General features: G+C 36.1%; 1 protein-coding gene across 1 annotated transcript in view; it reads right to left on the bottom strand.

Moving 5' to 3' along the window:
* The window catches only part of LOC132557045 (uncharacterized), a 135,316-nt gene that overhangs the window by 104,230 nt on the left and 6,884 nt on the right, over positions 1–24,202 (bottom strand). Inside the window, exons 2-15 of the mRNA XM_060221509.1 lie at positions 12,226–12,630; positions 11,756–12,015; positions 11,155–11,320; positions 9,738–9,779; positions 7,913–8,050; positions 6,325–7,259; positions 4,662–5,697; positions 4,180–4,427; positions 3,504–3,690; positions 2,919–3,016; positions 2,476–2,536; positions 1,380–1,784; positions 371–507; positions 11–215 (exon numbers count right to left, since the gene is read on the bottom strand). Of these exons, the coding sequence (XP_060077492.1) occupies positions 11–215; positions 371–507; positions 1,380–1,784; positions 2,476–2,536; positions 2,919–3,016; positions 3,504–3,690; positions 4,180–4,427; positions 4,662–5,697; positions 6,325–7,259; positions 7,913–8,050; positions 9,738–9,779; positions 11,155–11,320; positions 11,756–12,015; positions 12,226–12,630 (4,323 nt within the window). The remainder of the gene's footprint in view (positions 1–10; positions 216–370; positions 508–1,379; positions 1,785–2,475; positions 2,537–2,918; positions 3,017–3,503; positions 3,691–4,179; positions 4,428–4,661; positions 5,698–6,324; positions 7,260–7,912; positions 8,051–9,737; positions 9,780–11,154; positions 11,321–11,755; positions 12,016–12,225; positions 12,631–24,202) is intronic.

Here is a 24,202-nt window from a genome sequence, read left to right as displayed (position 1 = left end):
AACAAGGTACCTGTTGTTGATGCAGCTCCACCTCGGCCACCATAGCCACCTCCAGCAGGGGAGGTTCCCATTCCATCTCCTTGTCTCAGACCTAAACCCTCAGCAGATATCAAACCATTCTTGTCAACTTTCAAAATGTTTGTCTCTAAATAAAAATTCTTGGCATTGACCACACCATCGCCCTCGACAAGGAACTGACCAACATTTCCTTGTCTCTTCACCTAGAATATAAAAACAGAGCAAAGATAGTATGGAAAGCTTGTAGAACAGTTATTTTTATTGAACATACCAAAAAGGAACTTTCATTGATAATTTGATATTAATCACCATGTCTGAGAAAACATGTGTCACACAATCCTATAATTATCACACTACCCACCACAAAGTTCCAGGAATCATATTCATCATCAGTAGTATCCGTAAGGTCCAGAACACTATTCTTTTGTAGAGTGACATTAGAAAACTTCAAATTACGCTCTGCAGAATCCTCAAACGACAGGGTCACTCCTGACAAAATAGATCACAACGACTGATGTTACAAGAGAGACATTGACGTTAAGAATTTACTTGTGAAATTTATACAAGATAGGTTTTCAGATTCTTACTTATCACAGTCTAAACTGCTTAACAAGCTTGATTTGTTTATAGCAATCCTTCCAGGACAAGAAGTGAACCGAACCATGATTTCAAATATCAATCTTTAGATATACAGAGATGAAAGTGGCTGGCATTGGAAAAGGCGGAAATCCGCCAATCGGCAGAAATTTTTCATCTCTGTTGTAATTCAACTATAGCTTTCAAACGTTCGACTGATGTAAGAGTTATCTTCCTTCGTATTATTGATTTGACAATACCATAAACTCGGTGCTCGTAACTGCTCAATGTTTAATTTTACAGTTTATAAAGGCATATAAATCGAAAGATTTAAGAACGGAGTTGATGAAGATTGCTTAAAAATAAAATGCATCATCAAGACATACCTAACCCCGCCATCCCTGAAATTTTCTCAAAAATGACACAATTTGTCATGAAAAAGGCGGAAATCCCGCCGATCGGTGGAAATTTTTCATCTCTGGATATATTGGAAGTTGAATCTCTGTGCTTTACAAATCAAGCTGTTTTTCTATTTCTTGAAAATGATGCATTATTCTTTTATAATACAGCAGCTAAAGTTCCACTACAGATAAAACATATAGCATCCTCTCTTGAAAACAAAATATATTTATCCTGTAAAAAGCCCAGGTGTCAACACATCAAAATTCTGACTCAAACTCAGTGACTGGACTTATTGCAGTAAAATGAATAAAGGATAAGTAATATGTATGGGTTGGATTATTACCAGGCATGGGCTTATTGCCATATAATAATGGTAACTGTACCTGATGCCAATAAAAGGTTGGCCTTGTCTCCAACAACTGTACCCCAGATCTTCACAGTGTTACTATTGAGGTACGAAGAAGAACAAGCTGAAGAACTGATACCCTGGGACACTTCATTAAGAGACTCGCGGAACTCCACGGTAGCATCTGGGAGAATCCAAGTTGCATTCTTGTACAAGAATGGTAGATATGTAACATTCGCTCGGCGATGTTGTGTAGTCTCAGTAAGTTCCAAGGTGTGTGTGGGAGGAATATGTAAGTGACCTGTGTCATCCCCGACCACTTTTATTGCCTTGATTGTGGTCCTGTTACCAATGGTTGTAAGGTGGGCACCTCCATATATCTCAACAGTTGTGAAGTCATAGACAAAGTCATCCGTCGGTGGGTACAGGAATGCAATGGCACCTGGCAATCAAATTATCACCATGAAAAATTATGCTATATCAAATGATACATCCATATAAGCTTAGGCACATATTACCTGTTACTTTTTCACGTACTGGACCTTATTTATTCCTTTGTACACAATAGAGCACCTTTACATTAAAACACAATAGAGCACCTTTACATTAAAACACAATAGAGCACCTTTACATTAAAACACAATAGAGCACCTTTACATTTACACACAATAGAGCACCTTTACATTTACACACAATAGAGCACCTTTACATTAAAACACAATAGAGCACCTTTACATTAAAACACAATAGAGCACCTTTACATTTACACACAATAGAGCACCTTTACATTTAAACACAATAGAGCACCTTTACATTAAAACACAATAGAGCACCTTTACATTTAAACACAATAGAGCACCTTTACATTTAAACACAATAGAGCACCTTTACATTAAAACACAATAGAGCACCTTTACATTTAAACACAATGGAGCTTACCTTTGCTTTTGTACACAATGGAGCTTACCTTTGCAGTTGAACTCAATGGAGTTCACCTTTGCTTTTAAACACAATAGAACTCCCCTCGTTTTCGTACACATTGGAGCTTACCTTTGCTTTTAAACACAATAGAACTCCCCTTGTTTTTGTACACAGTGGAGCTTATCTTTGCTTATGTACCTATCAGCACTTACCTGTGCTAATGTATGTATTGAAGTGAGACTGCTCTGCGGTGTTGCCTGTGGGTTCTGTTACCTGAACAAATAAAATAACAACACAAAGTTTCACCTCATTTGCCAGAATATCAAATACCTAGAGTAGTTTTCAATCCTTCAAAGAGGTCTGGGTTTTACAATCGAAAATGAAAAGCCCATCATAAGGTGGTCTCAAAAGTTTTGTTAAAGGGAACAAATGATTCACTGTCCATCATTAGCTAGTTCAGGCAACAAATCTTTAACGTCAAAACCGAACTGTTATCTCTTGATCAAAGCTGAAGAAAACAGGGGTATGAATAAACTTGACTGAAACAAAAAAAAGTTGGTTTACATCTAGCCATGTGATGATTATTTCAACATTGAAGTTAACAAGGTTGGAAGTAGATAGCACAAATATCCAAATAAGTGAAGAAATTACTTACTGTTGGTTTTTGACATTTATTGTCCACTCTGAGGTTGCGAGACTGGTCTCCCTCGAAATATATCATTCCTGGACCTCCAGGCTCATAACCAACACCACCTTGACAACAAAAATAATGCAAAAGGTTTTCAAACGAAACAAAGAAAAAACAAAATAACAGATTTTCATAATAGTTCTGAGCATCTGACAAAAAAAAGTTTTCATAATTCTAGTACACCAAAGACAGCAAAACATTACAGGTGTGCAGATCACAATCAGATAGAAGTGAAACAGGATGTCACCAAGAAAACAATCCAGATTTTTTATCATACACCTTTGTTTGTAAATGCATTGCAATGAAATGAGTCAACTGATGCCTTAAAAAGCAGGAAATTGCAAAATCTATCTTGTAACACTGAAAATCCATTTGACATTTAAAAAGATATGAAATTTTTCTGTCAATCTTATCATCTATAAATTTTAAGAAATCTTTTTTTCATATATTTCCTACAGATGATGTATTTCTGTAATAGATATGGAAACTACTCATTTAATGAAAATTTTCCCAGTTTACCAAACAAAACTCTCTGTCTTACAAAAAAATTACCTTTAGCTGTGACTAGGCCACTAGTATACACGCCACCTTCGAATTTAACATACACCCTGCCACCAGCACCACCTCCACTGCCACTGGTGTGGCCAGCACCACCATTGACGGTCATTTGTCCATACATGTCCAGTGTTTTACAGGTGATGGAGATGGAACCACCACTGCCACCACCCCCGTAGCTACCCTATTAACAAAAGAATCAACTGTTACCATATAACATAGAAATATCTGCTGTTATTCTAACAACAAAACTGTATACATTAGCTGTTACCGAGCAACATCAACATCAGCTGTCAACATAACAACATAAATATAGCTGTTACCCTAGCAACATAAAGGTAAGTTGTTACCCTAGCAACACAAATATTAGTTGTTATGCTAACAGATATATCATTTGTTATGATAACTGATTTCAATTCATAGATTTATAACCTTGGTAACAAGTAGTCATCAAACACTTTTCTATCTTAGTGTATATAGGATTATAGTACAGCCGGAAATATTGGTTGAATCCTTAACATATTGTACACACTGCAGACAATGATCCCCACTAGTCATTTGTCTGATGAAGGCGACTGTGTAGTCATCAAAATATCGCACTGAACATCTTTTGGCTTAATAAAATCTCTTCAATAATCCAATAAATACTATATAGAGGTGGTACAATCCTTACCGAACGGTCATCACCATTAGAGCTGATCAAGCCAGTACTATTCATGGTAAACGTCTGTGTAGATTGGACTATCAGTCGTCCTCCTCCACGCCCTCCCTTGTAGCTGCCAGAGTCTCCACCACCACTTCCCCAGGTACCCGTCGTATAGATAGTGCCGTAGGAATCAGAAGCAGAAGCATGTGTGGATTTACCTCCCCTGCCACCATAGCTTCCTCCACTTCCTCTGCTTGATGAGGTCTTTCCAGCACCTACACACATGATCAATATTTCTAATAGACAACAGAAGGAAATCAAAAAACCCAGAAAGTCCTGCCTGGTCCAGCAAGAGACCCAATAACATTTTACACCCTGTTTAGGAATCAAACCACTGCACCATCTTTCTACTTAACATTTTACATGGTTTCCTTGCTGTAGTAAAAACTGTACATCACACTTGATAAAATAAAGGTTATTTTTATTTATTTCTATATGGATTTCTTTACCTGGCCCCTGCTGTGACTTGTATCCACCTCCAGACACATCCACAGTTCCTGACACCATCATGCTTGTACCAGTAACCTGAAGAGATCCTGCCTGTAACGTCCCGTCAACAATAACAGACTGGTAGTTGATATTACTATTAGGATTTCCCTCCAGTGGATCATCTGGTTCTAGTTTATAGTCAACTTCCAATCTTCCTCCACTTTCTATGTCCATTGTGTTTCCATTAAACACAACATCTGTTGGGAAGAATCCATGACCATTGGACTGTATTGTCAGATAGGTCACGTCTACAGATTGGGTCGGCATGCAATACAGATTGCCGTCCACCTCTACAGACACTACATGTAGATTTGTGTCACCAAGATAGGTATTACTGCCAGATTTTGTCCTCAACACATTGGCAGAGATATTAGACACACTGCTAAATGGACCATTTGGATGTGATAAATCGGCATCAAGTTTAAATCTGGCACTATTTCCAATTACCAAATTTAAGGACATGGATGTCTTTCCGACCATTTGGATGGTATTGTAGACATCTATAATACCATTATCTTCAACTGTGTTGCAGATAAAGTCTGATGTCGTGTCGGATTCAAATTTCATATCTCCCGAAGTTCCCACTAATAAATAGTCCCAGCCACTGGTCACAGAGTCCACATGCGTCCTCATTAGGCCAGCGTACAACCTTCCACTCACATACAAGTTAGTGAAGGCCAGTGTTGAGGGCCCTGTCCATGACTTTGTAGATTGAACTGTAGAATCAAGAGTGAAAACACCAGATACTCCGATGTAGAGTTCATGAGCATTAGCCACAGTTATTCCCCTTATGACTGTTGGTGATTTCAAAGTTAAAGTTCCATCGATAAAAGCATCAGAAAGCAAAAGATCACTAGCTGATGGTGTGAATTCCATATTACCGGCAGACCCCACCCACAAGGTGTCAATACCAGGAGTCATGTCCAGAATATCCCCAGACATTGTTCCATTTACAAACAGATAGCGGGCTCTCAGGAGACTGTAGTTGGTACTCACCTGAAAATAGCACAATCAGGAACAAACTTCAGAGATACAACCTTATTACTGTATCAGGTTTCTAATGATGATATTTATGTACCAGCAGCAACACATGAATTGAAATTATATCAATTTCACAGATACAGTCACACCTCTGAACAAATGTTAAATTATTCATTCAAAAAAGAAGACAAAGAAAAAAAGTCAGAAAAATCTTCCCAATCTCTTAGAAGATATTGCTGAATTTTCCTAATTCAGCACAAGCTGTTGTAAAATTCATGGTGATGCACAATAGAAGTTGTCAAATTTTTCAGATGCTATATTTTATCTTTCCATGATTTTTTATTTACTGCATTGAACGCCATTAAGATGATTCATACCGGTGTTGAGGAAGAATTCTTTTCACTTATCCTAGTCTGAATGACTACATTTAAAAGAATAACATTTTTAACAAGTGTTCTGGCAATCATCATTTGCATCAACCATGTAGCAATCACTGTTCATTATATACATTTTCAATCAAATGTAGAGTAAGGAAAACACATGTACTAACTCTCTTTCAACATCTCAATCTTTGTTGAGTGAGGGATAATATCCGAGCTGCAACAAAGTCATGAAAATTATATACATTAGTTACAACCTTACCTGGGTTCCACTGACAATCTTAGGAATGGAGTTCTTGTTCAGTTTGATATTTCCAGTGGGCTGTATAATCACAAGCTCAATTCTCTCATCTGTTCTGTTAAAAGATTTGAATTCTGCTATATTTTGCACAAACATTTCACCAGCAACTTCTAAAGCATTTGTCAAAATAGGTCCATCAGCAGTGAAATAGAATTTCCCCGATGATCCAACTTCAAGGGATCCAACGCCATTTCTGAAATCTATTGTACCGGCATCAAACTCTCCATTGATAGTAACCACGTCACATTCCAGTATAATAGTACCATTTGGCCATGTGATCTTTCCACCATTAATCGTAAACTCTTCACAGACTTGTCGTATAGAGAGAGCCTTTAGCAAATTTAACTCACCAAGCACTTGAATCTTTTTACCTAAGTACATGTCATATGATGCAGGTTCAAATGTTGCATTTCCTGCTGTTCCAACGTAAAACTCTTCTAAACCAGTCATGTTCACGATTCCAGCACTGAAGTTACCATACGACTGGAATTTTGATGTAGCAAGCTGAAAATCACTGTTGCCAACCACAACCATTGATGCATCCGTGTCGATTTTGAGCAAACTAACATCAATATTCTGGCTCTCCAAGGAGAAGTTACCTTTGATTGTAAGTTCAGCTGAAGCATCATACTGCAAAGTACCCCTGACAAATACCCACTTTGGGATATCTACAGCACTTCCAGTTGGCAGCCTAAGTGTAGCTCCAGATGATATGTACATGTTGGCTGTCAGAGGCGCTGACAGTGTCAAGGTCCTTGTTTCATTTAAATGAACAACACCATAATCATCTCCAGTGATCTCCATGGTCATATCCACATCTAGTACCAGGTGACCGCCATTGCTCAAAACAATCTCGTCCAGATCTGCGCTTGTATCAGTGACCCAGGCAGCAGCCCCTAACAAACCAAACAAAACAGATTGGTACTACAAAAAAAGACTGCATAACCATTCTTCCAGTATGATGTTTAGTACCAATCCTAACTTTTCGGTAGGTAATTTCAAACAAGCACTGCTAACTTGCAAAACAATGTCTCTGTATATTGAGACTTAAAATAATATCTAATATAAATACAAAAGCTGTGCTACCATTTACGACTACCTGAAGGATCAACATGTTTATGTTCTACAACTAAAGAATAAAAGAAAGGAAGAGCACCAACAAGCTGTAAAAGAAAGTAGAATCTAAGAAGTTAGTTATCTCTCAAGTCTTTGAAATGTTGTTATCACTCATTTCCTTTCATATGTCAGGAGGATAGGAAAATTTTAAACCACTATGTTATAAATCAAAATGCCACATAATTTTAGTTCTTAAAGGATACTTATGTGTAAAAGGAGCACTTAGTTGGTAAATCTGCAAGTTGCACTGATGGAAACGCAGATTTGAAGTCTGTAGGGGTATACTTTAGGAAGGAGTTTTTGCTCTGTTTATACTTAACATAGTAAAAACCTGTTTCAGAGTTTCCTGCTCTTTTTCGTTTTTTACACTTGTTTTACACAAATAGGTTTATCAAAATCTGCAAACCCAGACTAAACCTGAACATTACATTACCTGATGTGACTACATCAAACTCCAAGCAGTTAGAATCCATCTTGACCATAGGGTTCTTGCCTCTATTGTCTATGGTCAGCCTTGCAATACCATTTCCTGTCTGTCCAGAAAACACTGTACCAGGCCCACCTGCACCAGCTGAACACAAACATTAAAGCATCGTTTTTCAGCTTTTATTTTGAAAAGCTTATAAAACTTACTTTTATCTATCAACATTAGACATGAAATTAATACCAGGTAATATTTGTTTTAAATTTGACATATGTAAGCCATTATTGTAATCTAGTGAATTTCGTAAAAGCGATTTGAGAACATCAATAACTAACATCATCATGAGAGTTAGCAAAGGTCTTTCATTTGAAAAGCACTTCAACATGATCATTCTTGAAACATTTACATTGAATTCATAAATTTCAGAAAGTTTTAAAACCTCTTTATCAATGCCAGCTGTAGGTCATATGTCAATACCTAAAATCAAAAGGATCATTACAAGACATTGTTTGATTATCTAACACTAACTTCTGCCATTGAAACAGACAGATCTTTGCTCAAAAATACATATCAAACAACCTACTGTTTCAGTAGGATAGCTGAAGAACATCTATAATTATCACATAACTACCCTATTCTCTGTGAAGGCTGAATCCATTACATAAATTTTCTCTTACACAGAGGAACTGTAATTGGCTTAATATATCTATTTCCATCATAACCTCGTGTCATCTGCATTGTGATGTCATCAAAAGAGATACAGAATGAAAACATTGCCAATTTAGATTTTGTATCCCTACAATAAAATACTGTTTGAGGAAGGTTTTCAAACATAACTAAGTTATGTGATGAGCAGAACCAATCATTGGTTTCTATTTCATATGTGTAAAGTTTTTAACACTGATGTTGTGATAACATGACAAGTTAAATATAAAATAAATCTGTTTGGAGGTTCTAAAGATATAACATTGATTCAGAATGTGATGTAACAAAATGAAACAGGGTAACACTATAACTGTATGCACTCCTCTCCCCTCCCCATATCCCATAAAATCATGGGGCATAAGAATTTATAGATTAAAAACATTAATAGAAATGGAAATTCACATCAGATGTACACATCCACTGATTTTCTTAAGGATGCTTTTCTGTTGAGTCCAGAGCACAATTTCCAAAATTTGGATGTGCCCAGTTACAAAGAGATATATGGGTTCTCATATTTCCAGCAAGTCCCACAGGAAAAACAAGAGTCCAGGACTCAAATTTGAGCCCAAAATATCACTGCAATTATGATTCATACTACTGAGTACAAACATATTACTGAATAAGTATTTCATGACTGCAAGATGTACTTTCAATTGATAGTGTAAAGAGACATTCTTTCTACACCACCACATAGTCATTATTTTCGCAGGGATGATATTTTTGCTACTTAACTACTTACAATAAAGTGACCAAAAAAATTTCATCCAAGAAATAATAAGACTTGTGTATAAGATGTCCATTTATATCTTGATTGTCAAAGTTTAATTTGTTATTATTTGATCACTTTAAAGAAAATTGTGAAAATTTTGATGTGTGAAAATGACCAGCTTTAAAGTACCGGGTATCACTACTGCGCAAAACATTTTGTCAACACCAGGTTTGTTAATCATTTCAAATGATCCATGAATTGTTCTCGAATCATGAATTAATACATTATCTACTGACAAAGTACAGCAGTTCCACTCAAAAATCAATTAGCCTATTAATTATTTATCATTGTAAGGGAAGTTATTTTGTCTGGCAGAACTGGGCATTGATTTATTTAAGGGTTTGATTGTTGTTTTCTTACCATTGGTGTTGCTTGTACAGAAATCTGGAGGCAAGTTGTATTCTGAAACAAAATCAAGAATTGAATTAGGTTCTTAAGGCTATCCTAGTTGTAGGTATTCAAGTTATATATTTGTGTACACTCTATTGCCAAAATATGATTATATTCTTTATCATAATATTATATACTAGTATAATGGTTGTACAACTATAATTATGACATCCCTTTATTGTTTATAGACATCAGAGATGTATATAACATTGTGTACGTTTCTGCAGATATTTATATACATTAAAATATTTACAGAAATAAGTTTGGTTCTATTATGTATACCTATGTATAATGTTAAAAAATGCAATTTGAAGTTTTAATTCTGATTATTAAACTTTCACCCTGTATTGAGCTCCATACAGAGTAATGAATTATTAAACCAATGCCTCTTCTAGTTTCCCTATCCATGATAATAGTACACAGCAGACTGAGCAACATATAAACATCTCCACTTTCATAGTCTGATCATTTCAGATTGGATTGCAATGAAAATAATATTAATGATAAAATACAGTTTAGACATCTATAAAAAATAATGCAGAATTGCTTATCGGAGAACATCCAAACTGAAACAAATCAATATCCCAAATACATGCATAAGCTCTGTGGATCTATGGCTGATGTATGGACACTTCGGGATTATAAAATTTGTAAATCAGATTACATTATTAAGTGATAAGATAATGGGTTGGGAACTGGTACAGTTTGGAGACACTGGACTAATTTACATGTATTAGATCATGTCAGTTGGAACAATTTACCAAATGGATGTCTTTCTTCAACCTCACCAAAATTCAGCTGATATTTCAAAACACTGACCATGTATTCTCTATGTATTAATGTAGAAGGTTTTTATCATCGTACCCACATATTCATGCTCAATCCAACGTTACTCGCGATGAGAAGACCAATAGGATGGTCCCGCAAGTGCCACGCTTGTTATGAGCGGGAAATCAGTGCAAACAGTGCGAATGTTGTCACGGCTGACCAAAAACAGCACTTCGGATAGCATAATATACATTTCCTACGTAATGTCAAAATGACGTGAAATATGGTCAGGCACCAGACAGGACTCTTACAACATGACTACTAGGACCTTTTATGCCGTTAGATGTAATGTATAGCTGATGGTGAACCAATAGTGTCTATACAAGTGATATAGGGTCACTGGGAATGCCTCCGAACTATACAGGAAGCAATACTAAGATCGTTTTTTTAAACATTTCTTCTTCGTATTCAACCTGTTCGACCGGATCTTCGAGCATCAATCATAGTCATTGTCGTGTTTGAAACGAAAGGCCACCATAAGCGTTTCAAAGACGTCGATTTTAGTAGACGATAACCCGAGTCTAACATGTCTGCCAGTGTCGCTGAACCAAATAAATACCTGGTTGATGGCCGTATATGCGCACTGACATTCCGATACCACGGTACCAAGTCTGCGGGTAGAACCTCAGCTTAGATGTAACTATTGGTACCGTCAACGTCTGGGAAACAATTGAATTCCTGTTGGTGTTTCCAGTAATTCCTTGGTAGGGGTAGGACATCTCCTTCTGTAATCATCACAATTATCATGTTTACTGACGGTGTGTCATCTTTTAATCTATATTTTGCTAGCTTTTCTACTGTCATACGATTTATCATGAAATATCCAAGGGGTGTAGAGAGCAAAAGTAACTTCTGTAGTATTGAGGATGATGTTTTTTTCTTCATACTAAGTCATATTATTGCATATTAATGTCCAAGGGCGGATTTAAGTGACATAGGAAATCTTCATCATATTTCATTATTTTAAGTTCAAAATGTAATGTCAAGCTTACTTGGTTTGTAAACTTTCGCATGCTGTTATGTACTTGACGATTTCGACGGCGTATCACATTTCACAAAATTAGACAATTGCACTTTTAGGATGCAAGACAGATTTTCGCCACATAGGTAAATCATAATGATATTTCATCTTCAAAAGTAAAATATGACGTCAAACCTACCCATGAGCTGATGTCGTCATCGTAGTACTGAAGTTTGTACTTAGTGACCCACTTATTGGTTCCGTAATCGCCCCTGGTTTCTATGGAGTAAACAACGCTAGTACTTGCTAATGTCACCTCCAGGTACTGCCCCACAGTATTAGAACTGGCGACCCAGGACTTGGAGGAGTGGGTATCGATGTTCCCATAGGATGCGTAGTAGTTGGAATAATACGATGACGCCGTAAGGGAGCCGATGGAAAGTTTGGCAATGTTTGAAGCTGAAATTTAGATGATCATGTATTCGTCATGGAAGTATTTTTTATTATACGATCTGAATGAATACAGATGTTCGTCATGACCTGGTATTTTCATTAACATCTGATTTTAATGAGATTGTGTATTATACAATCGAATGAATAGTTATATTTTTAAAAAATGTCACGACGAGAACCAAAATCGTAAGTGATAGCCCCCCCCCTTTAACTTACCCACTGAACCTCCATCCGCCAATATGATACCAGCAAAGACTGTGCTGTCGGAGATGACCAGGACACGCCCGCCGCCTCCGGAACCCCCGTCTCCAAGCCCGGCGCCTCCACGTGCACTGATAGTTCCTATGCCCTGAAGAAAGGCTGTCGTAATGTGAATGCTTCCTCCACTTCCGCCACCGCTGTTTGTGCTGCTGGCGTCATCCCCATTGGCAGATATGAGACCGTCCATCTCGATTTTTGTGTTACCAACGAGTTTGACGTACCCGCCGCCATTTCCACCGCCGGTTCCGCCGCCACCACTTCCGACGTCCCCGGGGTCGAACGTACTGCCATAGGTCTTGGATTCGGCGTAACTACTTAGGAAGGATCCAGCCACGGAACCACCACGTCCACCGTGCCCGCCTGGAAATATCAATGGCGTACAGTAGAGGTTATCATTTACTGTTAAAACGTTGTCAGTGGCCATGTTTGCAGTTTTCACATCGTTATGTAGGCCTAATGCTATTGTCCAAAAACTGTCCGCTTCCGTAAGGGTTGCAACGCGTTGAAAAGGCACTTTTCTAACCGCCTGTTTATTCCTTTTTATTTTAACGGATTTTCGTCCACTAGTTCGGCGTTTCGGCCTTTCAGCGGGCGACAAAAAGTATTAGGGATGGGAGAGGATGGGATATCGAGATAGGGTAGTGACAGGCAGTCTATAATACCAGACTAGGATTTGAAGACCACACACACCCCCCCCCCCCCCCCCCCCCCCCCCCCCCCCCCCCCGACCTCATTATAGCCCTAACCTACGTGTATCTGGGCGCGTCGTAGCAAGAGGACCGGACGAGGACACAGAGGAAAAGGAAGAAGATCCTACACTATAAGAATTTCGATATCTTTATGATATTTTGGAAGTCCGTCAAAATTACTTAATAAATCGTCCCTATAGCTAGTCTAATCCAACTTGTGGGCCGGTGTTAGCACGACTGTTCTATTTCGAAGAACTTTATCGTTCCAGTTCGGCGTTTTCACACGGGTCAATACTTTAGATCCAATGCGACAAACTGTGTGTTGATTGTTTTAGTAAGATACTAATGCTGATATGTTTTTTGGTGTCAATATGCAAGTCACTGTGTGAACTGTTCACTTTACAATGCCCAAACTTCTGTAAATCCTTACTGTTCCTGTTTCCCGTATTGGTGATCTGTGATAGTAAGGTTACTATTGGGAGTGTACTTGTTAGGTTACCTGTTGACCGAATGTGTCCTATAAGATGGTTTTGATGTTGAGTGTTAAGAGGTTGGGCGATAGAAGTAAGAGAGACGGACCGATAGGTATTGGGCGGGGGTATAAGTGGGGTAGGGCCCTATTGTCGTGAGAGGGGGGTGGCTATGCTTCCCATTCCTAATTCCTATGATGTGTAATTCCTATCTTATCCCTCACAGGGGCACACTGTTGTATCTACCTCACTGATCGTGTGTTCCTGGTATCTGTATAGATGCACTTCTTCACTTCAGATGATAAAAAAAGTGCACCTGCAAAGGTGACGAGTCTGTTAAGTACACACAAAACCATGTCTTGTTTGGGTGTGGTCGGTTTTATTATATCAATCTTCTGTTTTCAAGAATGTGGTATGTGTGTTTTATGTGATAACAATTAAGATGGTAAATAAATGCACCTGCAAAGGTCACGGCTTTGTATAATACCCACAAAACTTTGTCTGGGTCTACGTGGATGTATGGGTTGTTTAACACCATAGTGCTCTATGTTACGGGCATGGTATCCCTTGTCGGTGTGGTGTTAGTGCACAAAATATCTATGTGGTTGTGCAAGTACTGTGCCAAGTTCTAGTAATTGGGAGAAGAGCACGACTATCCCTTGCAGCGCCCTTGATATGAGCTATTCATATTCTCCATTCTGTTACGCTAACCTGTTCAATATTGTGTTTGTACATGATGAAGAGTTTTGTTGAAAACTTATTTATGCGTACATTTACGGTAGCGATCATTCCACTCGGAAACCCCTGGAGGGGGAATGGGGTGGGAGGGGAAATACTGGCTTCACAACATGCTCAATGCATAATTTAACCTCATATTACATAACACTATGCGTTGAATAGGGACATATATTTTTTAATGAATCATCAGAACATTATTTCCAAATACAGACAAATATGATTTAAACCCCCATTCGCGAGAAATTATACACAATTATAATGGAACTGTTTACCATGGCAGTCTGTCTGTCGGGTTCATATTAGATTGACCTAGTGTCATATTTGTAGAACACTTAACATTTAAATAATTAACAAGGGGCGTTAAGACAGGTTTGATCGTTCTATATGTCTATTTACAGAATGCATGGTTTGTTTATGTTACGTTTGACAAACACTTAGTTACTATTTGATGTTTGGCAAAAATATTATATTTTCACGGTTGGAATAAGGATGAGATACGCACATTTCAATTGTAAGGCATGGGACATTTGTACGCCCTTTTTCACTTTGTCTGCTTTTATATTTTCAATAGGTACAGCGTTTTTCCTCGTCATTATCTTAATATCGGTATGTCCCCTCCGGACCACGAACACAACAATGATAAGATTAAGATGTCAGAAACACGATTCGCGATTTTAATGTTACCTAATGATAACAGATTATTGTTGAATGGAAACAAATCTATTCTCTCCTTATTTACTTCTATACCGTGGATATCTAAATAAAGATATACAGTTATATTACAGGCGGACCGTAGATCATAGTCATGTTTTAAGTATTCTAATCATCAGCGAGAATTACTGTTAAAATCGAATACGTGCCGCAGGTAAATTTCAGAAATGCCGAAGTTAGTTTACATGTAGATCTAGCATCATGGTACCGATTTTTCGTGGATGATATCTGAATTGTAGATTATGGAATTATCTTGAATAAAATAAGTAAGGATTTAAAGGAATTTTTGTTTTGTTTTTTGTTTTTTGTTACACGTAAAGAATTGTGCATTGCTATCGTCATAACATGTTCCAGTGTTAGAAAAACATGCACAATAGTACAATAGACATTTCATACAATCATGAAGATCGTCACGTTCTCTGGATTAACTGAGTGAGAAATATGACAGTAATAACAAGGGAATGCATTCTGTTACTTTTCCACTGTCTTAATGCAGAAAATCATTGACAATTTTAACGAGCACATTATTGATTTTTTTTTTGTAATTATCGATTGTCCTGTTTGTAATGTAAACTACTTCGAACATTACAAATTTAGTTCTTACTTAAACCGAAATCAAATTGATTATCTATTGCGTGTTCCATTGTGTGTTCCATGAGTTACGGCCCCTTACGATATTTTCGAATATTTAAGTTGTTGGTGGTGTCCAGTATTTATTTACACTAGTTATATACACCAGTGATCTGTATTTGTATCTGTGATGTTTAAAAGTCCTAAAATTGGAAGTTGTTTGTTTTCAATAATCGTTAGATATGACCTTGACATGTATTTAAATATAAAAAAAATGACAGGACATGGCTCTAAGGATTGAAACTGTTACAATGTAATATACTTTTAAAGACCTCTTGGGCAGTTATTTGAATAAAAACACATATTTTAAATGATTGACACTAGATGAAACACACGCTTTTTTAATATGCTCATGTATTACACATTCTTATTCAATGAAGCGCAAGGACAAGTCACAATGCTTAAGTACGGGTCTTGGTTCTATACTATAAACTTTTTTGATTTTGATATTGCTAAAATCAGAAACTATTCAGACTGTTGGTAAATCTGGAACAAGTCTCTCTGGCGCCTCGCATGTCTCAAATCTAATGTTGAAACAGTTAATTAAATTCAAAATTCTAGACTATACTTGAAAGTTATTGTTGTGTTCAACAATGTATATCTAACCCTATAATCACTTCTTAACTTAACAATATATGTCTATTTTTCGTACGATGTTTAGTTTTAAGATATTTTATCCGCCATTTATGTTGGTCCTGATGACCCGTTTTTCTGTGTTGACAGACACTTGGGATATGTTCAAAACAAATCATATCATAAAATACGGCTTCTTTAAAAAGAAACGCCGGCTGATAAATTTTACAGATTTGATAATTTAAAAGCAAGTCAAGACAAATCGCAGTTTGACTTTGTGTTTCATTTTCCGTCAATCAAATAATGACGTTAGTCTGTAGTGATAACAAGTTATCAAAGTTTATTGTAGAAGTGGATGTACAGTACACCATACTTGACGATAAACACGTAACATGAGACGTAAATCAAATCACTTTGTATTTTGAGCGTCGTGTTTATACCCCTTTTAGTCACATCCAAGATTGTGGTCAATTGATGGGTCATGACACTTTACATTAAGTGATGTTTTTTTTTAAATCCTAGGGACAAAACAATCAATTACAAATTTTAGCTTACATCCGTAACACACACAATGGCACAAATTCCTGAGTGCTCTGTAAATCACTCCATAACATTTCAATATATTTTGAAAACCACGACGAGGGGCATTTAAAAGAGCAAAAACATTCAAATCTGTTTATAAAGGTCATTAAAAGGACAGAAACGTGGTCTTTATGGACAGGTAGTCGTTATATAGAGGTTCATTTACTCGTATGAATTACGTTATAGTGGTATCCAAATCCATCGACCTTTATATACAGACGATCTTTTTATAGAAGTGGTCTTTATACGCAAGTGACATTTTGTATACAGATGGCCCTAACGACCTTAAACACACGCGACCTTTATAAACGGGTGTCCTTGATATTGAGGTATCCATCAACACAGGTGAATTTAATTATAGAAGTGGCCTTTAAAGTTTGACTACGACGAAAATTGCTCTAGCGGTTAGATTGTTGAATGACCAATTCACTTCCAATCCTATCTTTCAGTGTTTAGAGAAACATGGAACTTGAACACGAATCGTATTAACAATGCAAACCCCTGTCACTTGTAACCACTTTTTTACGTCTACATTTGCATTCATTACCGATATCAATGATTAACAAATCCGTTGTTAATTGGCATTGTTTTAACGCCCAATCAACAAATAAAAAAACGATATAAAAAAGACAAAGAATCATAAAAATGTAGCTCCAAAACCTGCGTTGATAATAACTAAATATTGATTCTGTGGAATGTAAACTCTTATTGTTATTTGCATGGCTTATGTAACGAAAAGCATGGCGAAATATGTACTCTCAGGTACACTGAGGTCTATTAGACAGCGTGTACCCAAATAGTAAACATTTAGCTTTCAGGCTTTTAACCTTTCACCTTCAAAATAGTAACGAACTATTGTTACTTTTCCAAGGGCTACAGATAAAATCCTGACCCAGTATGAAAAGACAATTGAGAAATTATAATTGGAATTAAGTATTGTCCTGGTGTATGAAAATATAATTACTAAGTTTTTATACAAATGAAAGTTGGAATTCGTTATTAAGCCAAGTTGCTTTACTCCCCCACCCCCACCCCACCCCACCCCACCCCACGCACAAAAATGTTTTAAAAATCGGTAGGGCTATTCACGTCTTTAGTGATGTAGAAGAAGAAAAAGAAGATGACGATGAAGAAGAAGAAGAAGAAGGAGGGAGAGGAGGAGGAGGAGACATAATGTTGATCCCCTTACTATGCACATCATAGAAACAAAGGTCATTCTATCAAAAGTCATGGTGGAGTGTTGCTGCTTAGAAAGGAACGTTCATTATTCGTGTTGAATTTATACCTATGCTTTAACAGTTTACTGTATAACGTGTTATATTATAAATTATAACACAACATAAAAAGTGTAAATCAGACCAATCTCTGACCTTATGATAATCTACAATAGAAAATCAATGACGTCAGTCCTAATCGTATTTAATTTTTGACTTCTATTCATAAAAAAATGTGGTCAGCTAGCATATTAAAAATATACTCTACAAAACAATGACAATGCATATTGCAACATAGTTGTGAAATAGCAGTTAACATAACCTAAATACTGTTACATGTTTAGTAGTTGTTTTCTGTAGGATTAACACTAATGCCTAAATTTTAACTCTCATTGCGACCTGTGACTAACATTATTTACAGACAGATTTACTTCTATTGTGGCCATGGTATTTAAACCAAGTATACAATTGTATAAGGTCCTGTGTAAGTGAATGATCACAGTAATCAGCTTAGTGCTTGTTTTATGAACCTTTCGAACAGCTACAGGTGTCCCTATTAGTTCAGACAACAAGAAAAGGATCGTGTATTGTCCTTATAGTTGTCAACACATCTTATTAATATGTATGTGAATTTATAATTAAACACTTGAGAATCTACTTTTAGGAGGCTGGAGTTTGATGTAATGTCTCTCAATACCTCTCTATTTCTTCCGGATAATCCTTTCCGATACTGAATTTTGCCTCTTGTAGTATGGAGCTAGTACACTTCCCCATCTATATATATTTTTCGATTAGTTTTAATCTTCCTCAGTCGCTTGTCAAATAGCAAAAAAAAAAAAGAACTGTCATCGCATAATTGAAAACGGTGGATTTTATAATGTTGTAGGAATTAATAGAGTTTACACATATTGTAATAGTGGTGATGTTGAAGATAAATATCGTTCTATTTTAAAATGCGAGCATGATAAATAAATTATGAAACGTTTCATCAAATAGTATTATTATTTGAAACTTAGTATGTCAAAATTTATTTAACTCTTGGAAACAGAAAATAGTAAAGATTTGTCGAATTTAGGAAAATAGATTAGTATCGGTAACAAAAGGCGAATAGATACTACTTAAGAAATATATACCTGGTATACATACATAAATATATTGGAATCATTATCTACACTTTGATCTGATATGTGTGATCTGTGTGTGATGTAAGCTATATTTTTAATGTGTTTGTACTTGCAGTGTAAATATATGCACTGCACTAATAAACCGGAAGATTTATGGTAATAAATCAACTGAATTGAATTGCCTTTAAGGTTTTGAACACCACCTATTTGATGCAGTTGAATCAATTATTGTGCAGCTAAACCGTATTAAATTATGTGTTGAAAAGGGTCTATAAATAACAGATTAAGAAAAAAGTGTTTTATGATCCTGGTAATTTTTCAAATGCGCAATGCACATACCATGACCTTCATATAAACCCAAAGACTGCACGCTGCGTGACAAAATTAAGTTGAGGATGAAAATCATTTTATACTATTATGTGCAGCATATTCAGAAATAAGATCGTTACATATCAAACCATACTTTTATCATCGACCATCTGTTTTCAAATTGATCCAATTATGTAAAAAAAAAAACTTTTCATAATTATGGTAGGTATCTAGTTCACGCTAGTATCATTAGGTAACATTGAGGTGTCATTATGGTAACATTAAGGTGACATCACAGTAACATTAAAGTACCATTAGGTAACATTAAGGTGCCATTAGGGTAACATCAAGGTGTTATTAGGGTAACATTAAAGTATCATTAGGTAACATTAAGGTGCCATTAGGGTAACATCAAGGTGTTATTAGGGTAACATTAAAGTATCATTAGGTAACATTAAGGTGTCATTAGGGTAACATTAAAGTGACATCACGGTAACATTAAGGTGCCATTAGGTAACATTAAGGTGACATTAGGGTAACATCAAGGTGATGTTCGGGTAACATTACGGGGAAATATATATAAAATCGCGTACAGCACCCGGATTTATTTATTTATTCGCATTTGCATACAGTACGTTAGATAACTCACACAATTCACAGTTTCGTTTTGTAAGACTTATGAAAACTTTCTTTCAAAAAAAAACTGGGCCATTGTACCATTACTTACTTAACGTATGGACTAATCCACATGAAATCGCCTTAGTTGAGTAGTAAGGACCGTAACATAAGGTCAAACACCAACGCCGCGTGTCATAACTGACCAACATGATTAGAATACGTAACACCAATACATACATAACACGGTCGTTTTAACAATTTCGTAAAACATTTTATAACTTCTATATTTTAAAAGTTAACCTGATTATAGCTGATATAACTGGCTTTAAAAGAAAAAAATAACACTTTGTAAGAACAGTGGATATTTACAGTCGTTGTGTGATGAATTAACCTGCATTCCCATTTTTTTAACATGGCGGTGAATTATTCATCTGTGTCTGTGCCGATCACACAGACCCACTGATGTTCAATTTGAGACAGGATGGACTCCTAGACTAGTGACAATTCAATGCGATGTTTTTCCTTTACGCTTCGTTAATTCTTTTTGAAAAAAAAAAAACAGGAAAAATATATGTTTGTGAAACAATAAACCCCATGTTGCAACAAAATTAAAAGCCTATGGTCGAACATTTTGGTACCTCCGGAAAGGTTTTGTCTCAAGGAATACATAACCCAACAAGGTTAAAGTTGACTACACACAAACAAACAGACAAATAGAGAGTGCAGTGCGCGCGATGTTTCGATCTGGGGTATAGAATTAAACAGTAGAAGAAATCGTTCCTCTTTAAAAAGAAATCAACCAATAAGCTTGGAGAATTTTTTCGCTCTCTTAGATGACGAATCAGTCATATCTCGATGTCCATGACCTTCAACCAAGAGACCATGTTTTTTTTCTTGATTTAGTCGAGGATATGATAAAATTACTACATCCTTGCTTTCTTTTTTTTGTAATTTAGGTAAAAAAAATCAACAATTTCAGCGATGAAAATTGACATAGTATTTATTATTTTCTGTACAAGAAACAAAACACTAGGCCACACTTGTCGAAAGCTTGGTTAGAGATAACCATTGGTTAGTAAATTTTGTCTTGTGTGAATTTAACAAAATTGGGAACATTACTTTATTCACAGCTGTAGAGTTGTCGAGACAGATCGGATTGATATAGTTTGAGTGTTGAATTTGCCTTTAACGCTCTTGTTTATACAATGACAACAAATTTCACTATCCACTGAATTAACTAACGATTGGTCAACCTGAGCCTTATTTATCAAGCAGGCTGGTATGTTTTTAACATTAGCTCAGTTGAGCTATTATTACAAGGATAATGGGCACGACTCATTTATCATGAAAGTAAACGTCAACCCTGATTAGCTTGTCAGAAATAAATCTCATTAGATATTCGCTTTTTTTACTTCATTTCTTTTATCTAATTTGTTTACATGTAAAACAAAAGATAAAGTAAAATAAAACGCGCCACTTATAAGAGATATGCATGTTTTTACCCTTTCTTAGCCTCGACCACGTGATTTGTTCAAAATGATAAGGAACCATTGGATTTCAAATTCACTCCGAAAAATATTACAAATTTAAATCGACCTGGATATCCTCTACACAAAACGACGGACATTTCTGGTGGTATTTAATCAGGATTATTTCCCAATGAAAGTTTTAAAATATCCCCCTTCTGAAAAAAAGGACACTGATAATTTTTCAAAATGTGTCACATTAATTTGCTATATTTGTCTCGTCGCCAGGTCATCAATGTGATTTTTCATTTTTCTCCTTAACTTCGTTTGAATAAAAATCACACACAATAGGTGTTATATATCAACTATACTCGATACCCTTGTTGCCTGTATGCTGTCCCTAAAAAGGGAACACTACGGGACATAACCGGACATTCTGTCATAAGCATTTTTTTCAGAACAAAATATTTGGAAAAGGCACAGATCCCCTGTGGTCTAGTATAATTAACAAATATAAATTAGTGCGAAATTAGTACCTTTGAGACAGAGCGTAAAGAAACATAACGGACGTTTAAAAGTCCCGCAAATCAGATTATCTGAACTGGTATTTTTTGCGGTCAGTGCCTTTATCGTATTAGAATGCGTCGCAATTAACCGAATTTCGAAAAAAAAGTATCGGATTCAACATTTTTATGTACATGCAATGGGAAGGAAAATTGGGTACTTAACACGGTAATAATGTCTGGAAATCGAGGACTTTTTGAATAGTACTAGATCTTCTTGATTTGTTATCTCCGTATATAACAGGCGTTGTGTTTGTAATCGCACGCCTATTATATGTATATCGGCCGAAGATTGTAGTCTAATTACCACGTAACACTAACGTTACTGTGTAACATAAGCTGTTTTCAATTTTTTTTTTTTTTTTGTGTTAAAGATACACATCTTCTCAAAATGTATCTGTATACCAAATTTTGATAAATCCCGTTTCGAACATTCACTATAAATAGGCGTAATATATATTGAGATAAATTGTTCGTGTTTTTAAATATTGACCTGTTTGCTGGGTTTATCGCCCGTAAACATTCAGGGTCGTTCTGAGGCGAGGATTTCTGTAAGTCGCTGGTACGAAAGGCCTGTCATATGCCACCAACAGCAATGAGGACAAAGTGTCTTGTCTAATAACACAATCAGACAGTACAAACCAACAAAAGCTGCCACGGTAGGGAGAGTCGAACCACGCACCTCGGATTTAAACTTACGCTCTGCCTACTGACCCGTGAGCAAAGCTAGCATATCGAAATGTCGAAACTAAATTACGGATCATAAACATCCTTTTAAACTTGATTCAAAATATCGGGCCTTATAAGTTTAAATTTCAATTTCAAATGATGGGTTTACTTTATTTTCATTAATAATTCATTACACCTTTAAAAATTGGAAACATGTATTTGCTTGTGTCCGCCACCATATAGACACTCTAAATTAGATTTTTCTGCTTGAGTAAGCGAGCAGGACGCTATTACATAGCTCATCCATTCATTGAAATTGAAACGCGCACATACCGTCAACATATTGGCACTAAATGACTTGTGTTTATCTAACACGACGTAAAATGTTTGGAAATGGAGAGCTGTAGTTGTAAAACTACAAGTCTGCTTTTTACTGCATATGGCTAATTCCAATATTTATTTTTTCTTTATCTATATATATCATATCTAATTTTATTATCGTAATTGATAGAGAGAATATGAAAGGACAACTCTTTGTCCAGTAACGGGTTCACATATTTTGTAGAAACACATCGATACCTAAAGGCTGGATGAGTTCAGTAAATTGCCCGTGTGTTTTAGTACACTATAAAATACACCTGTAATTGTCTTCCTCTTCTGGGGGCGATATTTCAATTTTGTAACCAATTTCTATTACAATTAATGAATAAAAGATTCTAAATGGTAAACTTGTTTTATAGCTGTCTGAGGCTCGAAGTTGGAAAGAATAAAAGTTGGGTTCGCACCTTTGCGTTAAAAAAGGCCATAGGGTCATCTTAAATGTAACGTGAGGTATCTGGTTTGTAACCCCTACGGCAGACAATAACACCAATAAAACTGACATTTCATTTATACAGAGTAGAGGTCTATTTTGTTGGTTACAGTTAATGAAAATCGCGGTCCTATCTCTATTTGAACCTGTATCATGTTCCGGGTTTCTGTGACCCTGTTACCCGGAACCTTTACAAGTGCGTCCCAGACACACCTTTGATTTGTGACGCTCATCAAGCATGTTTATCTGTCCGTACCTGCTTGCTGTCACATGTCCTTATCGTTGAATACTACCCCACCTGATGTGAAATATTTTTGAAATGACAAATGGTGTAATTTAGATTAACAAATATATTCGGGGTAAGTAAATATAATATTAACATGACGATTTCGCAATAAAGATTTTTTATATGATAATTAAAGTTACACGTGTCACATATTTCAATCTTCTGTAAAGAAACATTTCATTTTTACAAAATATTATTCACAGTCACTTAAGTTAAATATGTATTTGCCATAAAAGAACGAAAAAAAAAAAAGACAGTGACAAGAGGGCTTGGCACAAATTAGAACTTCACTATCGCAGTTCTTCAATATCAAACATCAAACATGGACATGATTGGATAACATGTAATTTGAAATTTAAGAAAAGGGAAGAGAATAACATACTGTCAAAGATCTCACAAAATCCATATGGAAATATCGTTATCGTTTGTGGAACCCGGTTATATCAGCTATGTATTTCCCCCAGATTCTAAGTTCCCTT

This window comes from Ylistrum balloti, unplaced genomic scaffold (assembly GCF_031769215.1).
Source record: "Ylistrum balloti isolate Yb309-2 unplaced genomic scaffold, AGI_CSIRO_Ybal_v1 Utg370618, whole genome shotgun sequence".
Classification (NCBI taxonomy): Eukaryota; Metazoa; Mollusca; class Bivalvia; order Pectinida; family Pectinidae; genus Ylistrum; species Ylistrum balloti.
The sequence above is the reverse complement of the archived record's forward strand: the minus strand, read 5'-3'. Positions and strand labels throughout refer to the sequence as shown.